General features: G+C 43.0%; 2 protein-coding genes across 5 annotated transcripts in view; one reads left to right on the forward strand and one right to left on the reverse strand.

The window, feature by feature from the left end:
• PHF3 (PHD finger protein 3) overlaps nucleotides 1-21,350 on the forward strand; it is a 1,103,753-nt gene that overhangs the window by 110,277 nt on the left and 972,126 nt on the right. The window lies entirely within an intron of this gene.
• DCBLD1 (discoidin, CUB and LCCL domain containing 1) overlaps nucleotides 1-21,350 on the reverse strand; it is an 80,303-nt gene that overhangs the window by 7,232 nt on the left and 51,721 nt on the right. For 2 of the 4 annotated variants that reach the window (XM_005654388.4, XM_084958380.1), the window contains exons 6-15: nucleotides 16,138-16,271; nucleotides 11,466-11,506; nucleotides 10,268-10,483; nucleotides 9,239-9,363; nucleotides 8,556-8,715; nucleotides 8,359-8,466; nucleotides 6,585-6,669; nucleotides 6,021-6,070; nucleotides 5,072-5,191; nucleotides 287-2,350 (exon numbers count right to left, since the gene is read on the reverse strand). In XM_005654388.4, the coding sequence (XP_005654445.3) occupies nucleotides 1,848-2,350; nucleotides 5,072-5,191; nucleotides 6,021-6,070; nucleotides 6,585-6,669; nucleotides 8,359-8,466; nucleotides 8,556-8,715; nucleotides 9,239-9,363; nucleotides 10,268-10,483; nucleotides 11,466-11,506; nucleotides 16,138-16,271 (1,542 nt within the window). In that variant the 3' untranslated portion in view covers nucleotides 287-1,847. Of the gene's footprint in view, nucleotides 1-286; nucleotides 2,351-5,071; nucleotides 5,192-6,020; nucleotides 6,071-6,584; nucleotides 6,670-8,358; nucleotides 8,467-8,555; nucleotides 8,716-9,238; nucleotides 9,364-10,267; nucleotides 10,484-11,465; nucleotides 11,507-16,137; nucleotides 16,272-21,350 lie in introns of those variants that run through there. The other 2 variants (XM_084958381.1, XM_084958386.1) reach the window with 2 other exon arrangements.

A 21,350-nucleotide genomic window follows, 5' to 3' on the forward strand; every position in this document is an offset into this window, starting at 1 on the left:
GCTTGTGAGTCTCTACCAAAACGGAAGTAATGGTGGCGGATTCCTCTGCTCTAGCAAGTTCTGAATAGGCTTTGCTTGTTCTCATTTGGTTGGTCTTCATTTATTTCCAGAATAATCGGCTCAAGATCCCTTGGCTATTGTGTGGCAGACCCAGGTCTGGAACCAAGTCCTGTGGGACTCCAAGCCTGTGCTCTTTCCACTGTACTCCTTGCCCTCTTTAGGAGGCTGAGCCTCAAGTACCTTCAAAAGCCCACCAAGCAGGACGCCAATGAGAGAGAGGGGCACGTTGGTTTTGCATAATTTATTACAATTAGTATGCATAGAAAACCAGGTAAACTCACAAGGTAAATGGTTTATCTTCCACAATAACCACAGATAGTCTGCCGTGACCTGCCAGCACCTCAGTATTTTAAAATTTGTGTGTTTCACAGAAAGTCACAGTCGTACAAATAGGATTATAATACATTTTTTTAGGGAAAGGACTTTTGGTCCACATTTTCAATTAAAAACAAACAAAACACTTTCCTCTTTGGCAAAAGAGGTTAAATTCCCCTCACAGTGAACTCACAAAGCAAGCTCAGATAAAAACTATGGAAGAGGAGGTGCAGCTGAGGTCTGGGCTAATCTGGAATTAGAGACATGTACTTGAGGGAAATTCTCTTACAAAATACGTTGTTTCTAACCATCTCAGTAGAAAAGCTCTGTAGATCTGGCTTCAGTCACTTTTCTAAGAAAACACTCCAAATAACTTTTTGTGTTTCAGAGTACAGTGTGCTATTTCAGAAGAAAGTCATGAAACGTGTGGGCGTCTGATTTCAGCAATATTTTTAATCTGAGGTACAAAAAAGCATCTGACACAGTAATTCAGAGTGAAATTGCTGTGCCACCTTCATTCAGTTGAGAGAGCAGTTTTGGTTGCTTCATTCAGTTGAGAGAGCAGTTTGGTTGCTGGAAGTCTCGGCATTTGTCTTTGCAAGACAGTTTGAAAAGGCAGATTTGCATGTGAAAGCTGTACAGTATCTGCCAGGCCAGAGGTGAGCAAGAAGCACAGTGTGATGGAGGCAGCTGCTCAGAGAGCCAGGTCCCCCAGGCCAAGGACAGTGAGGTCCCCCGCAGGCCATGGGGACCTGCTCCTTGCATGTCCTGACCAGCCACTGCATCTCACCTGAAGTGGAGTTTAAGGAACAGGCAGCTGCTGAAATGGTTGGGTTTTGTTTGTTGGTTCTTTTTAATCTACAATCATAATTGCTAACAACCACCCTGATGTGCTTTTCATGCTTCAAGTAATTTCATTCCTTCCAGGAGAAGAATGTTAACAATGCTTTTAGTTCTCCGTATCAAAGGAAAGGAAATGAACCATAATAACAACACGGTTAACTTTAAACAGACCTGCTGCTAACACAGTATCAGAAAAATATATTTTAAAAGTAGACATACTATCATAAACGTTTTTGCAACAGCTTCATAAACGTTTTTGCAACAGCTGTGTTCTTCCACTTAACCTCTGTGCAGAACTAAAACCTGCTAAAGCAAACTTAAGTTACTTTTTGTTAAATACAACTCTGTACAGATTGCACATTTTACACCGAAGCAGCTCAGTTATCACAGTCAGAGAAGTGAAAATGCCATATGAGATTTTTCAGTTTTTTAGCCTAACAAAAAACCCACAGACGCTTGCTCTAAGGATCAGAACAAAACCAGCTGCACAATTCTGTAAACAGTGTGAGAGGAAGTCTCTAGGACTCCACAGCAGGATCCTATTAAAACACACACGCGCACACACACACACACACACCTCCCTCCAGGGCCGACGCTCAGTACCACAGCAGCTTGCTTTCACATTGTGTTCACAGAAGAGCGGTCATGGCCGTCGGGTTGAGGGGTCTGAGGCAGTCTCTGGGGGCCAAGTAGGCAGCAGAGGTCGCGGGTCCGATCTGGGGCTTCTGATAGTCGGGAGGGGCGCGCCCCACGGCCAAGCCGCCGCCCGTGGGCCTGTCGTAGCCCGGGCCCGTGGGGCTCTGCGGCTGCTGGTAGCCGGCGTCCGAGGAGAAGGCACCGGAGGAGAGGGAATGCTTGTGCGCGGGCCCGGGGCCCGGGCCGCGGGGGCCGCACCGCGCGGAGAAGGTGTGCGCGCGGGCCAGGTGCCGCTCCACGATGGGCGTGGCGTACTCGGGCTCCGGGTGGGTCAAGGGCAGGGCGTACTGGTGGCGGCTGGCCGGGAGGGGGCAGTCGTAGTGGCTGCGGGACTCGGCACCCGGCCCTGCCGCCTCCGCCTCGGTGTCCATCGGCCGGAAGGTGGAGCCTTTCCTGGTGACCGTCCCGGTGCCAATCATGAGAGGCTGCTGGTAATCTGAAACCCAAAGGGCAGAGGTTTGTGCACCCCACCCGCACCGGCACCCCCACTGTGCGTAGAGGGGCGCTGCGCTGCACCCGCTCTGCTGAGCGCCCGCCGTGTACCAGGGGTGAAGAGAAGGCCCGGGCAAAAGGCACCGACGCCACACTTATGGGCTACACAACCACACGCTTGCTTTAGGAAGCCGAAAAGGGTAGCAGGGACCTAGAAAGGCGGAGATTACGGTTAACCATAGAGAGGACCATGAGGGAAAATACTCCACGCAGCTCTTAAACTGGCTCTTGAGAGGCCAGATTTTGGAGGTGGAGATAATACCGTGAAGAATGGGAATAGTGATTGAACAACTTATTAACTAACCACAGACAGTGTGATGTGGCCAGAGTATGAGGGACATGGAGTAATTTAATACAATATAAAGAGTGAAGTAATAGGTTGGGACTAATGATAATGGTGAAGCTCCCATTTATGGGAGTCCTTTCTTGGTGCCAGGCACTATTCTATGATACTAAGAGAACAATTCATTAAATCCTCTGAAAAAAGAAGTACTATGAGTTGAGGACTATTATTCCATTTTACAAATGGAAAACTGAAGCAGAGAGAGATTAACTAATTCCCCCCCCCCCCACCTTTTTGGCTGCACCCATGGCATGTGGAAGTTCCTGGGCCAGGGACTGCACCTCCACAGCAAGTCACTGTAGTTGGGTACTTAACCCACTGCCATGCGGGAACTCCAAAATTAAGTAATTTTTCCAAGATCACAGGGGTAGCAGCCAGTAGTGCTAGAATTCGAACATAGGTCCCAAGTGTGAGCTGTTACCCATATGCTAGATCACAAAGGGCACTAGAAGCCTTGCTAGGAAGTTGATTTAATTCTGTAGAAATCTACTGAGGACCCTAAATAAGAGACTGGCAAAGAGATGTAACTCCAGAAGGAGACTGAAGAAGGAAAGATCAAAAAAACAAAAAGTAAAAGGCAGAGAAATGAAATATAGAAGCCACAAATCAGGTGGCTGGCAGCAGCTTCAGAAAGGCTATTTGGAAAGGGGACAGGTATCAGAGGAATTTGTCACCAATGATGTAGGCAGGGTGGGAGGAAAGAGGATGCTTCCCAGATGTAAAGCTCTGAAAAAACAGGATCCACAATCAAAAGGCAATTAGAGAAGGAATGCACAGAGCATGTGAGGTGAGGGTTAGGAACAATGGGTTCAAGTTTGGGTCCTCTCTGAGGAACTGATGACACTTGCAGGAGATGATGTCCAGCAGGCAAGAATTACTGACTTACTGGAGACCAAGAGGGAAGTCTGGGTGTGAGCAGACAAGAAGGAAAGGAAGCACTCTGGAGCTCTGGAGTGGAGTGGGTGAGACTGCAGAAGAGTGGGGGCAAGAGTGGGACGTGGGTCCTTGCACGTTTAAGGTGCCTGAGAAGGACCACATGGTGAGGAGGGAGGAGAGGCTCTACTAGAAGAAGAAGGAGAATGAAAGGAGGACAAGGGGTTCTTCTGTGTCCTTGCCTCACTCCCAAGGCAGAGTGAGAATTGTCCAGGGGGGGAATAAGATGGATTTTGGTGGTAGAGTTGCTCCTTTGGCCCCTGAAGCAGGTCAAGTAACCTTTCCACTGGTACTTTTCCAACCTTAATACATATACACATCACCTGGGAACTTCTGGTTCAGCAGGCCTGGGGCATGGCCTGAGAGCCCATGTTTCTAGAAAGCTCCTGGGTGCAACTGCTGGTCCTCAGAATGTACTTGGAGTAGCAGGAAGTGAGAGCCAGCAGTGCTACTCAGAGTGTGGTATATGGATGCCTACATATTAGAACTGGTTGTGACAGGTCTGCAAAAAGGTAAGTGCACAAATGGAAAGTGTTCAGGAAGAGCAATTTTAGCAAGTAGTTTTATGTCCCTTGAGTCTAATTTAAAAATGAGAGCATTATATTTTGTTACATCTTTTAAAAATGTTCATTTACTAAGTTTACATTACAAAAATACTAGTCCTTGATGGATTAGAGATTTCCTTTTTTTTTAAAAGCAAAAAATGACTCCTTCCTCACAAATCATTTGAAAAACTTGACTCTGGACAATGGCTGATCAGGAACCTGAGGACATTCTAACTGATTCCTTCATCTCCTGCCTCCTCTTCTTACAAGACAGGAGCTGTGCTTAATTCATCTTCCTAGTCCCTTTCCTGGCATGTTACTCAAAACCTAAGTAACAAAAACAGACTGATTAAGGGCTTCCAGATTTTTTTTTTCTTTCTTTCTTTTTTTTAGGGCTACACTCATGGCATATGGATATTCCCAGGCGAGGGGCTGAATCAGAGCTACAACTGCCAGGCTATACCACAGCTCACAGCAACACTGGATCCTTAACCCACTGAGCAAGGCCAGGGATCAAACCCACATCCTCATGGATACTCATTCGGTTAACCACTGAGCCATGACAGGAACTTCCAAGGGCTTCCAGATTTCAGTGGTACCTAAGGACCACTGCTGTGGTTGTCAGGGCCCCTGCAGGTGTAAGAGGCTTGGTTGAATGGGGCTTTCGAAAAATATTTCAGTGTCTGTTTGTAACACTGCACAGAGCAGAAAGAGAAAACTTCACACATGACTGATTCTCAGACCCCATCTAACAAAAGATGTGAGTCTTATTTTTCTTCCTGGTCTCCCCTCTCCCATGAGCAGCACCTCCAACACCTCCCCTGTCACGGAGGCTTGTACTTACCTGCCATATCACTTGTGATGAGATCCAACTTTTGTGTCATCTCCTTTTCATGATCGTAGCTGATGGTAAACTCAGCTGACTGATGCCTGGCAAAGGGATATTTGATCTGCTTCCAACAATCTGGAAAAAAGACATGAAACAAACTAGTATCGCAGAAACACAACACACATACTCTATGAAGTCAGAGGTCAGGCTGCCTTTTGCCTGCAGACCATGATAAATGCACAACCACAGCTCTTCAGGTGTGTGTGGTGGAAACAGCAGGCTGAGGTCATTGCAACAGCAACCCCCGTCTCAACCATGCTTTCCCCTGTGTCTGTAAACTGTTCTATGTGTGTGCCCGTCAGGGCGCGGCTTATCTCTAGGTTAGACCACCTGGCCACGGTTCTCCTTAATCTGCAGTGTCAGCTTGAGGAGTCAACACAGCTGGCTGTTTAGATCCTATGGAAGTGGAGTCCTAGATTGTCCTTGAGATTCTCAGGGGTCCTGCCCTGCTGCCCTCTCTCTGGGCCGTAGCCAGCTCACTGCTTAGGCATCCTGTGTCCTAAGAATTCTTTGAAACCAGTCCTGCCTAGTCCCTCCCCCCTTTTATAACTTCTCCTTCATGAAAGGCAGTGTGGTGACTTAAACTCCAGTGACCCCTGTCCCCCAATTAATGTTGACAAATGATAGGATGATGTTAAACAAAAGTAAAAGTTAACTAAGGATGATGTTAAACAAAAAGTAAAAGTTAACTAGTTATGAAATTTCCAAATTAAAATGAAGTGATAGGATATAATACATTCCTTCTTGCAGATCTGCTAACTTCAAGGCTTTAGATATTTCTTTAATCATTTAAATGTGGGTTTTAATCAGGATCTGCTGATTAAAAGCACCTAATCATGCTTTTAATCAGCAAATTCTGTCCCTTCCTCAAAGACAGAATAAAACTGTAGAGTTTTCAACTAACCTGTTTTCTGAGTCTTAGCTGATCCATAAGGATTTCCTTTCTTCTTCCTCCTATCAAGACAAAAAAAAAAAAAAAAAAAAAAATCCCACTGAAAAAGTTTTCTAAATGATAAGTTCTGGAGTTCCTGTTGTGGCTTTGTGGGTAACAAGCCCAACTAGTATCCATGAGGATGTAGGTTTGATTCCTGGGCTTGCTCAGTGGGTTAAGGATCGGGCGTTGCTGTGAGCTGCGGTGTAGGTCGAAGACGCAACTCATATCCCAAGTTGCTGTGGCTGTGGCATAAGCTGGCAGCTGTAGCTCGGATTCGACCCCTAGCCTGGGAACTTCCATATACTGCAGGTGCGGCCCTAAAAAGAAAAAAATAAGTAAAAATAAGTTCTGTTCATAAAATAATACTTGATACATTCTACCTCTATCCAACTTGTCTTAAAAATATAAGTTAACATTTTATCTTGGAAGAAGTAATGCTGCTTTTCTACATATGAACATCTGAAGATTAAACTTTTGGTTTTATAATTGTTTATATAATTAGAGAAAAAAAAATTTAAATGTGAAGTCACATACTTTCTAAGTATTGCAAAAGTTCCCACTCCAGCAATCAGCAGGGCGAGGAGCACCAGTGGAATAACAACAGTTGTGATGTTTAATCCTAAGAAGGGGAAAAGCCACCGCATTACGACAGAAATGAACAGTAACCAAATTTCATGACCTAAAACTGAACTCTGATTTGAAAGGTCCTCAACAGTTTAACATACAGGGAAAAGAATACATGCTGGGCATTTATTGAGAGCAGAAAGTAAAATGAGATGATTCAAAATCCCAGCTAAAGTTTAGGAAAATGAAATTTATTCCACACCCGCCCCCCTCTCCCCCTGGGCCAAGACACTTTCCAATGTTCCTCGGGATTCGTATTTACTCAGTTTATTGCTTGGATGGTATTAGTCTCCAAAAATCAAAATTGAGGGGGGAAGGTTTATAGCTGGCCCACACCCAGCCAGGAGCTATTCAGGCAGGTAGATGATTTAAGCACAGCACAGAGCTGTTGGCTCAATCAACCAGTTCCCCCAGACGGTGGGCGGGTTTGGACCTGTACAGTAACAGAGACCAGGAGCAGAGCACTGGAAGCGTGGACTGAAAGGAAATGCAGCCCAATGACCCCAACAGTGCTTCCCCTTCCACTGCCTGAAACACCAGACCCCAGCTTCCTACAACTGCCTGTTTTAAGGAAGGAGGTCACTTTAACAGCCACTGAAGAGGCCCCAAGCTTGTAGAAACCATGAAAGCTAAAGGAGGAGTATTTGTTCTTCAGCCTCTTTTTTCTATGTTCTCTGGGAGGAAATAAAGGAATGATCAGGAGAGAAAATGTGTTGTTTATGAAAGGAGGACAAGGAACTTAGAAGGGAGCAAAATATGTAAATAATTGCTCTTACTTATAAGAGTGGAAATTTGGGAAAAATCTATCAACATCCAGTAAATAGGGGAATGGTTAACTAAATGATGCTATGTCCAAATGAAAAAATACTATAGAGATATTAATCCTTTGGTTTTTCACCTATTTAATACCAATGGAAAATGCTCATAACGCAACATCAAGTGAAAAATATATGCCACAAAACAAAATATATTGTGTGCTACCATTTTATCCCAAAGTTATAGATATAGTTGACAGGGTGATTATAGATGCTGCTTTATGAATGATTTTTATTTTTCTTAACTATCTTTAACCTTTCCAAATTTCATAACAGTAATATGCAAGTTACTTTATATTCTGAAAAAAGATGTTTAATGTTTACTACTTGAACAGATTATACATTTACATGTTCAAAAATCAAAAAGTATAAAAAGGTATAGAATGGAGTGTCTCCCTTCTACCTCTGTTCCTCTTCCATAGAAAGTGAAATTATCTTTCTTTACATTTTTCCAGACATACTGGAATATATATTCTTTATTCTTTTTACATGCATGTAGAGTGCCAAAATAGTTCTATACCATGCTTATTTTTTCAAGTCGTCAATACACCTTAGAGAACTTTCTGACACATTCTTACTAACATACTCTTTTTTTTATGGCCGTAGAGTATTTCACAGCATAAATGTGCTATTTTTCCACAAAGATTTACCTAGTGTTTGAAAAGCACATAAATTTGTTTCCAATCTTTCTCTACTTATATTGCAATGAATAGTGTAGACATATCTCATTTTACACATGTGCAGATACCTGTGGACCATCTATCTGCCTCCTTATATGAAAGAGAAAAAAAAAATGTTGAAGCTACTGTATTATTGGCTGGAGTACCAGTTACATTCCTTAAGAAACCACAGAATGATAACTGCTCTACCTTTGGTCATTTCTTCAGAGGGGATGGGTTGTGAGATTGTCTCATCTTCTCTTTTAGTTGAGCCAACAGTATTTGAACTTGTTCTGGGCCACACCAATGAGTCATTACCTGAGAGAGATGTTGGAAAAACCACATTAGGAACAACAATCTGTGAAAGGAGATAACCAACAGGAGAATCCAATAACTCACTGACTCACCCTGAGTCCTACTTGGTGTAATCTGGCAGCCAAGAAGCTCCACTTTCAAGGCTATCCTCTGGTGCCAGGTATGGGGGATAACGCGTATGTATCTGGCCACAATGGGAGGGATGAAGTTGTTCCGCACGGGATCCCGAAAATTAGAGTTGCCCTGAAACACCTGTAGAAACAAGTCACTTATACCAGAAGATTCTATTTGTTTCTATGTTTTTTTTTTTTTTCTTTTTCTAGGGCTTCACTCGTGGCACATGGAGGTTCCCAGGCTAGGGGTCGAATCAGAGCTACAGCCGCCAGCCTATGCCACAGCCACAGCAACGGGGGATCTGAACCATGTCTGTGACCTACACCACAGCTCACGGCAACGTCAGATCCTTAACCCACTGAGCGAGGCCAGGGATAGAACCTGAAACCTCATGGTTCCTAGTCAGGTTTGTTTCTGCTGCGCCACAACAGGAACTCCTGTTTCTTTATCAACTCACTCATATCTAGTTATATGAGATCAAAGCCAGGATTCTATGTCTGTTGCATTTTTATAGACATGCTTGACATTGAAGATACAAGGCTTTGCCATCAAAGGCTAAGTAATCTGACACGGTGCTATGCCTGTTTTCTGGAAACACACTGATGGAAATATTTGGAGGCCCATTCTCCTACTCAGTTCCTTCTTCTAGAGTACTTCTTACCTTTTCTTCATTATTCCCAATTCCTTTATAAGTCTTCCACTTGGAGTCATTGTCTTTGAAGTTCATTACAAAACTCTTTACGTAAAAGTTGAAATTTGACTGTGTGGATCCTGTGGTCCTAATTCCTTGTAAGAAATTATTGTTTATAAGTTAGTTTATATCTACAACATGCATTATAACTGCAGGTTGCTTTTCCTCCCCGCCCCCTCATTTGAAGTGTCAAATCATTTTACAGACCTACTTTTCTTATTTCTTTTTGTCTTTTTGGGGCCGCACCTGCACGTGAAAGTTCCCAGGCTAGGGGATGAATCGGAGCTGTAGCTGCCGGCCTGCACCACAGCCACAGCAACATGGGATCCAAGCCTCGTCTGTGACCTACACCACAGCTCATGGCAACACCGGATCCTTAACCCACTGAGCAAGGCCAGGGATCAAATCCACATACTCTTGAATACTAGTTGGGTTTGTTACCGTTATGTCACTAAGGGAACTCCCAGGCCTACTTATCTGCATTTAGAAACCTGATCACAGATGATCACTGACAATAGACCATAAAAAAGTTTTAGCACAGAGACATCAACTCTCTAATCCACACTCCATTTTTACACTCTGCACATAGGTTCTTCCTACAGAGACAATGTGAAGATTCGTTACTTTGTATTTATTTATTTTGCTTTTTAGGGCTGCACCCTAGGCATATGGAGGTTCCCAGGCTAGGGGTTGAATTAGAGCTACAGCTGCTGGCCTACGCCACAGCCATAGATAGCCATGCCAGATCCGAGCCACATCTGCAATCTACACCACAGCTCAGGGCAATGCCAGATCCTTAACGCACTGAGTGAGGCCAGGGATCAAACCCACAACCTCATAGTTCCTAGTCAGATTCATTTCCACTGCACCACAATGGGAACTCTGATTTGCTACTTTTTAAAAAGACAGAGAACTTTGAGTAGGGACACTTACGCAAATTCCAGACATAATTTCAATTGCAAGTCATCTTGTTTTGTGAAACTGCACTGGTGTCAGTACCTGTTATTTTCTTTCTCTCTCCCAAATCTATCCTCAGCCACTCTCTCTGTTTGTGATTCTTGCTCCGGTCCCCCGAAGCCCACGACGGGCCTTGGTCCTGAAGTCGAGCTTGGCCAGGAGACCAACGAACCTGATCTCCAGTCTCATTGATCCACTCCCAAGAAGACGAAGCTCTGATTTGCCTCTCAGGTTCCAAACTCAAGGATGTGCTACAACCTAAAAAAAAAAAAAAAAAAAGGCAGGAAGATATTTCAGTTACAGACACAAGAGGAAAGCAAAAAAAAAAAAAAAAAGTACCCCATTTCACCTAGAATTATTCAATTGATTTGCTTCCCATTCTGCTATTGAATCGACTGTTTAATTACTAGTTTTTTAATGCTCCAGACTTGAATTTGACTCTGTAGTACTGTGCTGTTTTGAAATTGTTGCTGTTTTTCTTAATGGGCCTTATATCCCCTACAAGTGACATCTCTTTGTCCCACTAGATTTTCCTTTCTGACCTTCTAAAGTCACCCTGATCTCAACAAAGTAACAGGTGTCTTAAAGGTTGAAAATGCTAAGGTTCTTCTCACTTGGTGCGAGGAGGACTCCAACTCTGTACCCTTGAAGAGCAGGTATGTCAGGTGTGCTGAAGATCAGTAAATGGTACCCAACCTCCCCCCGGGGAGGTTAACTACACCAAGTCCAAGACAGTGTGGAGGGAGCAGATAAAGGCTGGTCCTCTTCCTGGGCAAAGAAGACAAGTTCATCTTGTTCTTGAAATATATCCTTTTATGTGAAGGAGAATACTTACACAGAATATATTCCATGATGGAGGGACTAAAAAGTGTTTATATATCTGTTTTCAGTAACTTCATCCCAGATACGCAACAAATCCAATGGTACTATTTAAAAGATTTATTCTGTTAAAATCTAACATAAAGGAACCTATCTTAAAATAAATGTAATTTCAAATTGTTATTCTTTTTGGCCAAAGCTTGAGAGAGATAATAAGGAAAAAATATCTTCTGCTTAATGCTAATTGGGTTTACTGTCTTACGTATTTTTAAGTCACAGCATACTTGGTGCTTTGTGACCTGAGGGAAAAAGCAAAACTAATCCTTATAGAATTTAACTATATCATCTGAGGGGTATGAAAGTGTAAACTACCCCTGAAGATCTTAAACTATCAAATTCTTAAGGAAAGCATGATCCTTACCATTGGAGGTAAACAGAAATCGCTTGTCTGACAGGGAACCACTGGAATAATAAACACAAAGATGAGGAGGTGAGTTGCTTGACTGGATCTTAATGACTGGTACAGTGCTACAGCATGGGGCTCAGAGCTGTCCCACATCTCATGTGGTCCTGTGGCACCTGGCAAGACTACTGTTACCGTCTCTGCCTTTGGTATTTCATAGACCAAGAAACTCTTTAAAATACCAAAGGCCCATCAAAGATAAGCAACTTCCCTAAATTCATACAGGTGACAAGTGGCCAGAATTCTTGAGACACTTCTTTCGAATCACAGTCCTGTGCTGTCTCCATCATGCCACACAGTAGTAGGAAGGAACAGGCACACATGCAGTCTCTCAGACAGCCTTAAATCCCAATGCATATGTGGTGACCAAGGCAGAGGGTGACTGCCCTGAATACTCCCTCTGCTGTGGCAGTCACCCCTACACTGCCCCACTCACTGTCAACAGTCAAGGGCCACAGACAGACATGAAGATGCCTGATCACTTTTAGAAGAATGAGCCTGTCATTTGCTAGCTGCCTTCTTTATAGATTTTTCTACTCCTTCCATCCCAGCTGCATGGCTCTAAGGACAGCCTCAGCCTGGTCTGTCTCTCTTTCCAGCCACGCTCCCACCTACTGCAGCGATGACACCAAGCCACGAATCAGCTCCTGCTTCTGGATGACAAGGTGCAGCTAGAGAAAACTCAGAGCACTGCACTGACCGGTTCCTGAGCTGGGCCCTCACTGCTGCAAGACAGTCCTGCTTGTGTCTGGCATTGACCCTCAGGCCTCTGGATGCTCTTGTTCTACAGCCTGCACTACTCTTCTGGGCGAACTTAGCAAATCAGCCTTGTTCTACAGTTGTCTCCTTCTGTGGAGAAGAGATTCCTAAGGCCTAAGAAAATCACATTACCTTTGTGTAAATCCCTCACCAACTCAATGGTGTAACAATACATATCATGAATATAAAACTTGGAATTATCAGGAGTTCCCTGGTGGCTCAGTAGGTTAAGTGTTCAGCGTTGTCACTACTGTGGCTCTGGTCACTGCTGTGGAGTAGGTTCAATCCCTGCCCCGGGAAATTCCACATGCCATAGGAACAGCCAAAAAACAAAACAAAAGAAACTTGGAATTCTCAAGATTAATCTTATGTGCAATCATACTTACTGTATTAGATACTAGAGGAAAACCAAAAAAAAAAAAAGAAAGAAAGAAAAAAAAAGGTAGATGTCACTGTTATGTTTAATTATTTTATAATCTAAAAGGATGGCTTTCTATTTTAAATGTTTACCTCTGAATTACAGTGACAATAATGAACAGAGTACCAAAATGTAAAATCCACAGAGAACCCAAAAATAGTTTGGACAGGAATATAAGCACCTTCACATCAAAGGTTTTGTTATTTGTTTTTTTAAGTAACAGGGTTTGGGTTTTTTGTTTTTTTTTTCATATTCTTGGTCTGCTCTCAGGAAGAGACTTCCTAAGCCCTGATTTTCCACAGAAAGGTCCTATTATCATCTGTGCTGAATATAATGTAGGCATCAATCATTTCTCACATGAGAAAACTCAGGCTTACTTGGGTCAAGGGACTCTTTGGTTCACAGTTAGGGGCCAAGACAGGCTGAGGACTCAGCTCTCCTATCTTTTAAAGAAAGGAGAACCTTGTTGCAATTTATATTTACCTTTCTGTTAAGATTTGTTTAGAGCGTTTCTTTAATTTTTCTATTTTCTCTAATGTTCCTGCATTAAGTATTACCCTTGAAGTTTGGCCCAGATAAGCTCCCAAAATTCTGCTGCAACCCTGATTGCCTAAACATGCTCCCACTGCCATGAAATATTAAATAAAACATTTATCTTGTTCTTGGTGAGAAAGAGAAGTTATGGAAAGAAGGTGAGCTTTGGAGTTAACCCTGAGAAGACAATGCTAGGGAAGGGTCTGCTTCTAAGATCCCTCTGCCTGGCTTTCCTCTATTATCAGCTGGAAGAGGTCTTTCCATTTCACCAACTAAACAAATTGAATACAACCACCTAGAGAATGCTACAGGTAAATAAGCTTCCTCTTCCTTCTAAAAATGGAAACATCCTGGGCAGAATGGGGTTCTGAGGCCTTCACATAACAGGGTGGATGAATTCAACCAGATTCCAGGAATTGCCAGCCTTCCCAGAGGGCTGTAGCAGCCATCGTGAAGGATCTGATGTAAACACAAAGAAAAGCCTTCCCTACAGATGGTCTGAGCCATCATTCTCTGTGTGAGGTCAGTTGCTTTTCCTGATTCCATTCTCGTCTCCTCAAACCAAGGAAGTGACCTGACCCAGGATGAGTCCCAGAAGAACCGAGATATTTACTTTAGGGACCCCTTCTTCCTCAGCTGCAATGCTTCCTTCTGTTTCTTCCTGAACGCCAAACAACTGCGTGTGGGAACAGAAGTTCAGTGACCGCATGTACTGTGCTTCCCCAAGAGCAAAACAGCCGGGATCAAAACAACTGCTCCCTGAAGATCTGGGAATGGAGATGAGTGGAAGAACCCGTATGAGTGCTGCGCTTACTCTTCTCTGCTCAGCACAAAAAGACAGTGCAAAACCACCGTCAGAAGAAGGGACTCTGATTACAATCCTGGGCTTTCTGTCTATTCCCACCCAAGCAAAGACAGGACGATTTGTTCAACTAACTACATGGAATGTGGAGCAAAACTTTTCCTAATTCATTAATGGCTTAGATTTCTGGACTCTTTTGTGTCAAAGTTTAATATCAATTCATATAAAGTGACTTCATGAAGTATTAAGTCCAACTGCTGTAGAGGAAGTAATTGAGAACATTAATTCAAGTTTAAGTCTTTTCTTCAAAAGCAGAATAAAATCCAAGTAGTACAAGTTGAACTTTTTACTCTCTCATATACAGACGAGCATTCAAATGAAGCACTCAAATACAAACAAACATAAGCAAGAGATGCCAAAAAAACGGATTGAAAGCCAAAGGCCAGTTCTTTGGTCCTATTTGGAGACAGAAGCACCCATCAAATTGAGGCCTCAGCTTAATACCTTCCTGAAATAGCACCACAGTATCAACAGAACCAACCAATAAAAAACATAAAAAGAAACAGATTCTCAAAGTCAACATCAAGCAGATATTTAAAGTTTACTGGGCATGAGCAATCACTTTTACTATAAATTAGAACATAAATTTTAATGCCCCAAAGAGTTTGAGGCAAATACAAAAGGAAAAAAAAATGTATATACATATGTGTGTGCATATGCATAAAAGCATGTGTACATAAATTGTATTCATGTACATGGTATACATGTGTGTGAATACATGTGCGTGCACAGTCAGCCATATCCAGATTCTGCATCCCGAGATTCAATCCACCATGGAGTGAAAATATTTAGGGGGAAAAAAAAATGGAAAGTCCACAAAGCAAAATTGGAATTTGTGGCATGCTGGCAATAATTCATACCATATTTACATTGTGCTTACAACTATTTCCATATCATTTACATTGTATTAGGTATTATAAGTAATCTAGGAATGATTTAAAATATACAGAAGGGGAGTTCCCACCATGGCGCAGCAGAAATGAATCCAACCAGGAACCATGAGGTTGCAGGTTCGATCCCTGGCGTCGCTCAGTGGGTTAAGGATCTGGAGTTGCCGTGAGCTGTGGTGTAGGTCACAGACATGGCTCGGATCCCTTGTTGGCTGTGGCATAGGCTGGCAGCTGTAGCTAGCTCTGATTAGACCCCTAGCCTGGGAACCTCCATATGCTGCAGGTGCAGCCCCCCCAAAAAAACAAAAACAAAAATAAAAAATATACAGAAGGATGTGCATAGTTTTGTGTAAATCTTATGCCATTTTATATAAGAGACTTGAGCATCCATGGATTTTGGTTTCCACAGGGGTCCTGGCACCAATCCCCCTAAGGCACCAATCACACAGTAGCATTGTTCCCTGACTAGGTGTCCATTCATTCCAAAGGCAGTGTCCCTCTGGACCAGTCCAAGCTGCCCGCTTACATGGGTGGACACCTAGATGCCTGCAGTTAGTTCTAATAGCTCTAGTTTTCCACTCAGGCTGAGGAAATCTGAAAGCACTAAGAGCTGAGGTTGAAGTTGTTAAAAGCAATCAACATACTTTTTTCTTATGAAGATAAAAGATCCGAGGATAATACCAAACAGAGAAGTGAACGCAAGCCTTTTTTCTTTTTTTCTAACTTCCCAACTATTATTCATCCTTAGGAGATTGTCTCTAGGGATCCGCTGGAGGGTGTTCAGCCCTGCTTGGGTCTATTTCAGTCCCTCATCTCCTTCAGTATCTTCGGTTATATCAGAGATAATCAGTAATTTATAGACACTGGAGACACTAGAGAGGACTAAGCCTTTCTTCCCTCCCACTGAAGCACCTGAGAGTAGAAAGCCCCTCTACCCGGACTTCAGATGTGGACCATTTTAACTTACTTGGCAGCATAACAGTGAGCTTTTCAATGGCTACATTTCTCTTCCACAATGACACCATAAATGCTGCTGTAAGCACTGGCATATCTTTCTCAGCTGACGAGCCCTTGGTATCACAAGCCTGCAGTCTTTTCACAATTGTGAACTGCTTAATTATGCCTGTGGGGTTACCTTCCACTCAGAACAAGAGGCGCCGTACTTACTCCCTTGACAGCACACCATTGGCCAGGATTCCTTCATATCGACTTAACCCTTTGCGCAGGAGCACGCTGATCTGACCACCCAGTTCATCGGCAATTATTCCCGCATGGATGGCGGCTTTGCACAATAAAGAGGTCTGAAACACAGTAACATCATCACTTATAAAGACTCAGCGATGCATCCAAAATATAGTGGGAGTTTTCCATTTTGCTACAACTTGTGGTCAGCATGCCTATTTGACCCATGACATGCTAAGTTATAATTCAGGGAAGTAAACAGTATAAAGGGATGGAAAAAATTCTTAGATGACTATCTCAGAATGACATCAGAGTCGCCATATTTATGCTAACTTGGGAAACTTTCCACTAGGTAGGAAAGAAAGGCGGTAATTTACAGCATTCGAGGCTCCCCAGTGAATATCACTGTCTGGTGGCCCTACTTGTGTAGTCACCTCCCACACCGTCTCTGAGCTGGGTCAGACGGCTTGCTTTGTTCTGCTGCAGGTAACATGGCCCCATCAACTGTCACACATGTCAGTGGGGCCACTGTAGATTCCGGCCCCAGATGATTTGCCACGTGACGGCACCAGCAAGAACGATTCCAGGCAAAGAAAGCTTCAGAACCAACCAGCCCAAATTGCTGACCCACAAACGCATCAGCAAAATGGCTGTCACTTTAAGCCTAAGTTTTGGGGGTGACTTGTGAAGCAAGAGTAAGTAACTGATCCGTTTCTTACATTTGCTTTACTAAATATACATCCTGAGGATCATCTGAGATGGTGAACCTTCCATACCACAGCTTCATTTTAAAATTAAAAGATTTAACAAGGCATCGAAACCGAAATGGTGGTGTCAGCCACAGGACAGTCAATGGAACAGAAAACTTTCTGAAGTTCTCAGAGCAATGATGAGCAGCCCAGAGCCCACAGCCTCCCTCTCATTCTTGAATCTTCTCTGAGAGGGTCAAACAGCTCAGACCCCCAAGGCTGCTGGCTGGTGTGACAAATGTGGCAGGGGCACCTGGCTGGCTCTGATTAGAAGGAAGGATGGAACTTTTTCACACGGCACCCAGGTCTGTAGGGGCCTGTGTGGGAGGGTGATTAGGCTGTTGGCCCAGGACTGAGGGGCCACGAGGGATCTTTTCTTAAATAAACTTTAACACTGACCTACTTCTCTGCAATGCTAAGGTGGAAAAGAGACAAGAAGCTCATGAAATTGTATCTCAATAACTGAACTAGGGAGTTTCTCTTCGTGTTAACGACAACACTGTTTATCTCACTGCAGTGGAAAATTTCTATTAGATTTAGGTTACAATATTAAGAGGATCGATGAGACCAACCGTATTTTGCAACTAATGTTGCAATAAAACTGAGAATTTTTGTCATCTTTAATTTAGAGAGCTCCTATTTCCCCAACTAGAATAGATTTGGCAAAGTGAGCCAGTTTTGCCATGACTGCTATCATAGCAAAGAAGCGGGGGCATTTCATGAGAGAGAAGAAATATGAGAATGCTGAAACAGGTGCAGATACCATCCTTCCTGATTTTGGAAAAAAACAAAAAGAAGAATAAGAAGAAGAGATGGTACTTTTTAAATTAAATAGGCAGCTTGCATTTTCAATTTTTTTCTGAATTTTCTTATTACTGTTCTAGACTTTTTGGGTGGGGAAAAAAAAAAATGGAGGAGCTAGCTATAACGGGAACGTCCTGAATTTAAATTAAGCCAGCGCACTACCCTGGCTCTGCCCCTAACTCTGCTACGTGGGCTTGAGTCATCTCACTACTCTGGACTGAGCTTCCCAATTCATCTGGACCATGAAAAGTCTGGACTGGGTGATGTCTACATCACCCTGTGATTCTAAAGGGCACCTTGTGTACCTGTTACAGGGTCCATGCAGGCCTGCCTCCCCTCTCAGCCCCAAATGAAAAGCAAACTGGTCCAGTGGTTGGCTGGGCAGCAATTCTTGCCATCCCTGGGGTCACCTGGCTTCCTTGGCAGCCAGTCTGAGGAGGGGACGGTCTTCCCACCTGGAGCCCTGCCCTGTGTAGAGCTCTCACTGGACTTAGCTTGTTCCAGGACCTCCTTGGTTACGAGAGGACAGGTTCATAGGCCAACAAGAAATAGGACATGCTGGCACCACTGGCCAACAAATATTCTCATTTCCCACAGTCCCTGGCATTTGGAAAACTCCATGGTCTGTGCCCAATTTGTGGAATTTATTTCACTGCATTGTTGCATATTAAATTAATACAATTCATACGATTTTCATAATATTAAATGCAGGCCATAGCATACATCTCCAGATTTATCATAGTATTATGATCAAATTATCAGCCCTTTTCCGGGTTATTTCCTTAAAAAAAAAAATCACTCTCTCACCCACTAACTTTTTTCTAAAGTTGGGGGTTTTTTTTGGTAACAATTTTAAAAATTCACATTCATTATACCTGATTTTTTAAAAAGTTCCTTTTGAATCACAGATTCATACTTTATTTTCTAGCTATTTTGAGGTTTACGCCTCCCTGAAATGTAAATGTAGGAGAGCCACATCACAGGCCTGTGTTAACTACTGATTGCCTCAAACAAATAATTTAAATGTAATTCTTCAGGAAAGGGAATGCATTAGACAGCTAAGGAAAACAGGCCAAGACTCATGAATCTGTATGTTGATGAAATTAAACATCTCTGAAGTTAACTGAGCCACAAAAGATAACCAAACAGATCAGCATGAGAAGACTTAACTCTCAAAGCAAACAAATCATTTCAGAATTGGAGCATTTTCTTAAGTCTTCCTTTAGGAAAAATCAGCCGGTACTAAAAAGTACTGACAAAGTATTAAAATAAAACGTAATGAAAAAGTAAACTTTTTTTTTTCTTTTCTTTTTAGGGCCACAGGTGCAGCATCTGGAAGTTCCCAGGCTAGGGGTTGAATTAGAACTACAGCTGCTGGCTCACGCCACAACCACAGCCCCAGCAATGCCAGATCTGAGCCGCATCACAGGTCACGGCAACCCAGCGAGCCAGGCCAGGGATAGAACCTGCATTCTCATGATACTAGTTGGGTTCTTAACCTGCTAAGCCACAAAAGGAACTCCTAAAAGTAAACATTTTAGATTGACCTTAATATAACATGAAGAAAGCACATGTTTGAAATGCTGGTGGAATGATGGTCATATGTTAAATTATAAAAATATATTCATTCTAGGGCATGAACTGTTTCAGTGTTGCTAGTCTTCGTATGATGAAAACATCTGCTTTAGAAATGTGGTATACCTTCATTACAGACATTTTGGAAAATATGACAAAAATTAATTCGCATTTTATTATGATATTAATATTGTCATCAGTCAGAGACAACCGCTCACCAGCGTAACGTATCTGCCTCTGGCTTTGTGGGTGTAAGCAATAGATGGGTTTCTCCCCTCCTCTTCCCAGACGAGGAGCACACAGTCTGTACTGTCTGCCTTTAATTTACAATAGTGCTTGAACATTTTGGGGGAATGGAGAATTACTGAAATGAATTAGTTAAGGGATGTGTTCCACTTAAAAGCAGATGGTACAGTCAGCAGGATTGGAGAAGGTACCAAGATAAAAACTGTTCTGGGGGCTTTTTATGTCTGGTTTCCAGGTGAGGCAGAGCTTAAAGGAAAGCTTCTATTCTTAACTGGCATGGTTAGCACACCATATGATGCCTTAATTCATCAAGCAAGGAGGCAGAATCATAGAATCTTCAGAATTCTGAAAGACCTTTAAATTTTCTGCAGACACCTCCTGAAAGACCGCCCCCTTCTCCACCCCCAGCACCTTCTCACATGCATCCAGGCCACCCCAACAAAAGGCTGTAACCTCCTCATTTGATACTTTCAGTGCTTGGGGCCTCACTGTCTCTCGAGACATCCTATCCCATTTTGCACTGTTGAGTTATTCCTCATACGTCATGGAAACTGGCCTCCCTGTAACTTTCATCCACCAATCCTAGTTCTGCCTTTTGAAACCATACAGAATGAACCAATTCTTTTTCTCTAATTGCTCTTTAATTCATCACATTTCTTCCCTGTTAGTAACTTGCTTTCCAGATTCAACCATCCTAACCTAGAGGATATGAGGAGGTGCTTGGGTTTTGCAAAGACCCTTCCAGAAAAGACTGGCTACAACAGAACATTCTTCTCAAGATGAAGGCACTCTGGAGGAGAGACTCTATAAGGTAACACCCTGATCTCTGCCTCCTGTGCAATCCCCTCAGCTGTGAGTGGGTACTGAGGCTTTCTCGTAACTGTCAGAAAATGGCAAAGGTCACAGGACACCAATCCCATAATAACATTACATAAGATTGTTACCTGTCTTGCCAGGAGACACCCTTGCTAGGAATTCTCTGACTGGTTTTGGTTGGGAAGGTCCACGGCCCAGGGAGCTGAGGACAGCCTCCAACCAAAATCCAGGAAGAAACTGATGTCCTCCATCCAACAATCCATCAGTAAATGAAGGCAAACAACACCATGTGAGCTTAGAAGCAAATATTGTCCCAGTTGAGCCTCAGATGAAACTACAGCCCCACTGACACCCTTGTGTCACCTCAGATGCACCCTTGTGAGTTTCCTTGAAGCGGAGAACTCAGCTAAGTCATGCTCAAACTCCTGACCCACAGAATATGAGAGATAATACATGTGTAGTTTTAAGCTTCTAAGCTTTTGGTAATAGTTATGTAGCAGTAGAGATCTAATATACCCACGATAACAACATCTACAAAAAAGACACTAATCAGACTTCTTTGAAGAGATTTGTTTTCAAAATACAACTTTTCCCTCCAGGTAAACTCATTTCAAAAGCATATGGTATAAAATCAGTTAGTGAGTCAAATAGGAAACCTGTTTGCTAGCACTTCCAGATCATGTGCTCAGATGTACCACGCAGGAAACCGTTTACCTGTCACCCTGAAAAAGATAGCTCTGTCAAGTGGAGGCAAGAGAAACAAATAAAGAAACCATGCTATTTCTCTTATCCACATAATTCTTAAGTTCCTTATACTGGACAGGAAAATAAGAAATTAAAACTTTAGGGAGTTACTGTTGTGGCTCAGCAGGTTAAGAATCTAGTATTCGAGTTTCCATCATGGTTCAGCAGAAAACAAATGTGACTAGTATCCATGAGGATGCAGGTTCTATACTTGGCTTCGCTCAGTGGGTTAAGGATCTGGCGTTGCCATGAGCTGTGGTGTAG

Source organism: Sus scrofa, chromosome 1, assembly GCF_054392235.1.
Source record: "Sus scrofa isolate SSC_HxYL_T2T_F1_AM1 chromosome 1, Sscrofa_HxYL_maternal_Yorkshire_Landrace_v2.0, whole genome shotgun sequence".
NCBI classification, from domain to species: Eukaryota; Metazoa; Chordata; class Mammalia; order Artiodactyla; family Suidae; genus Sus; species Sus scrofa.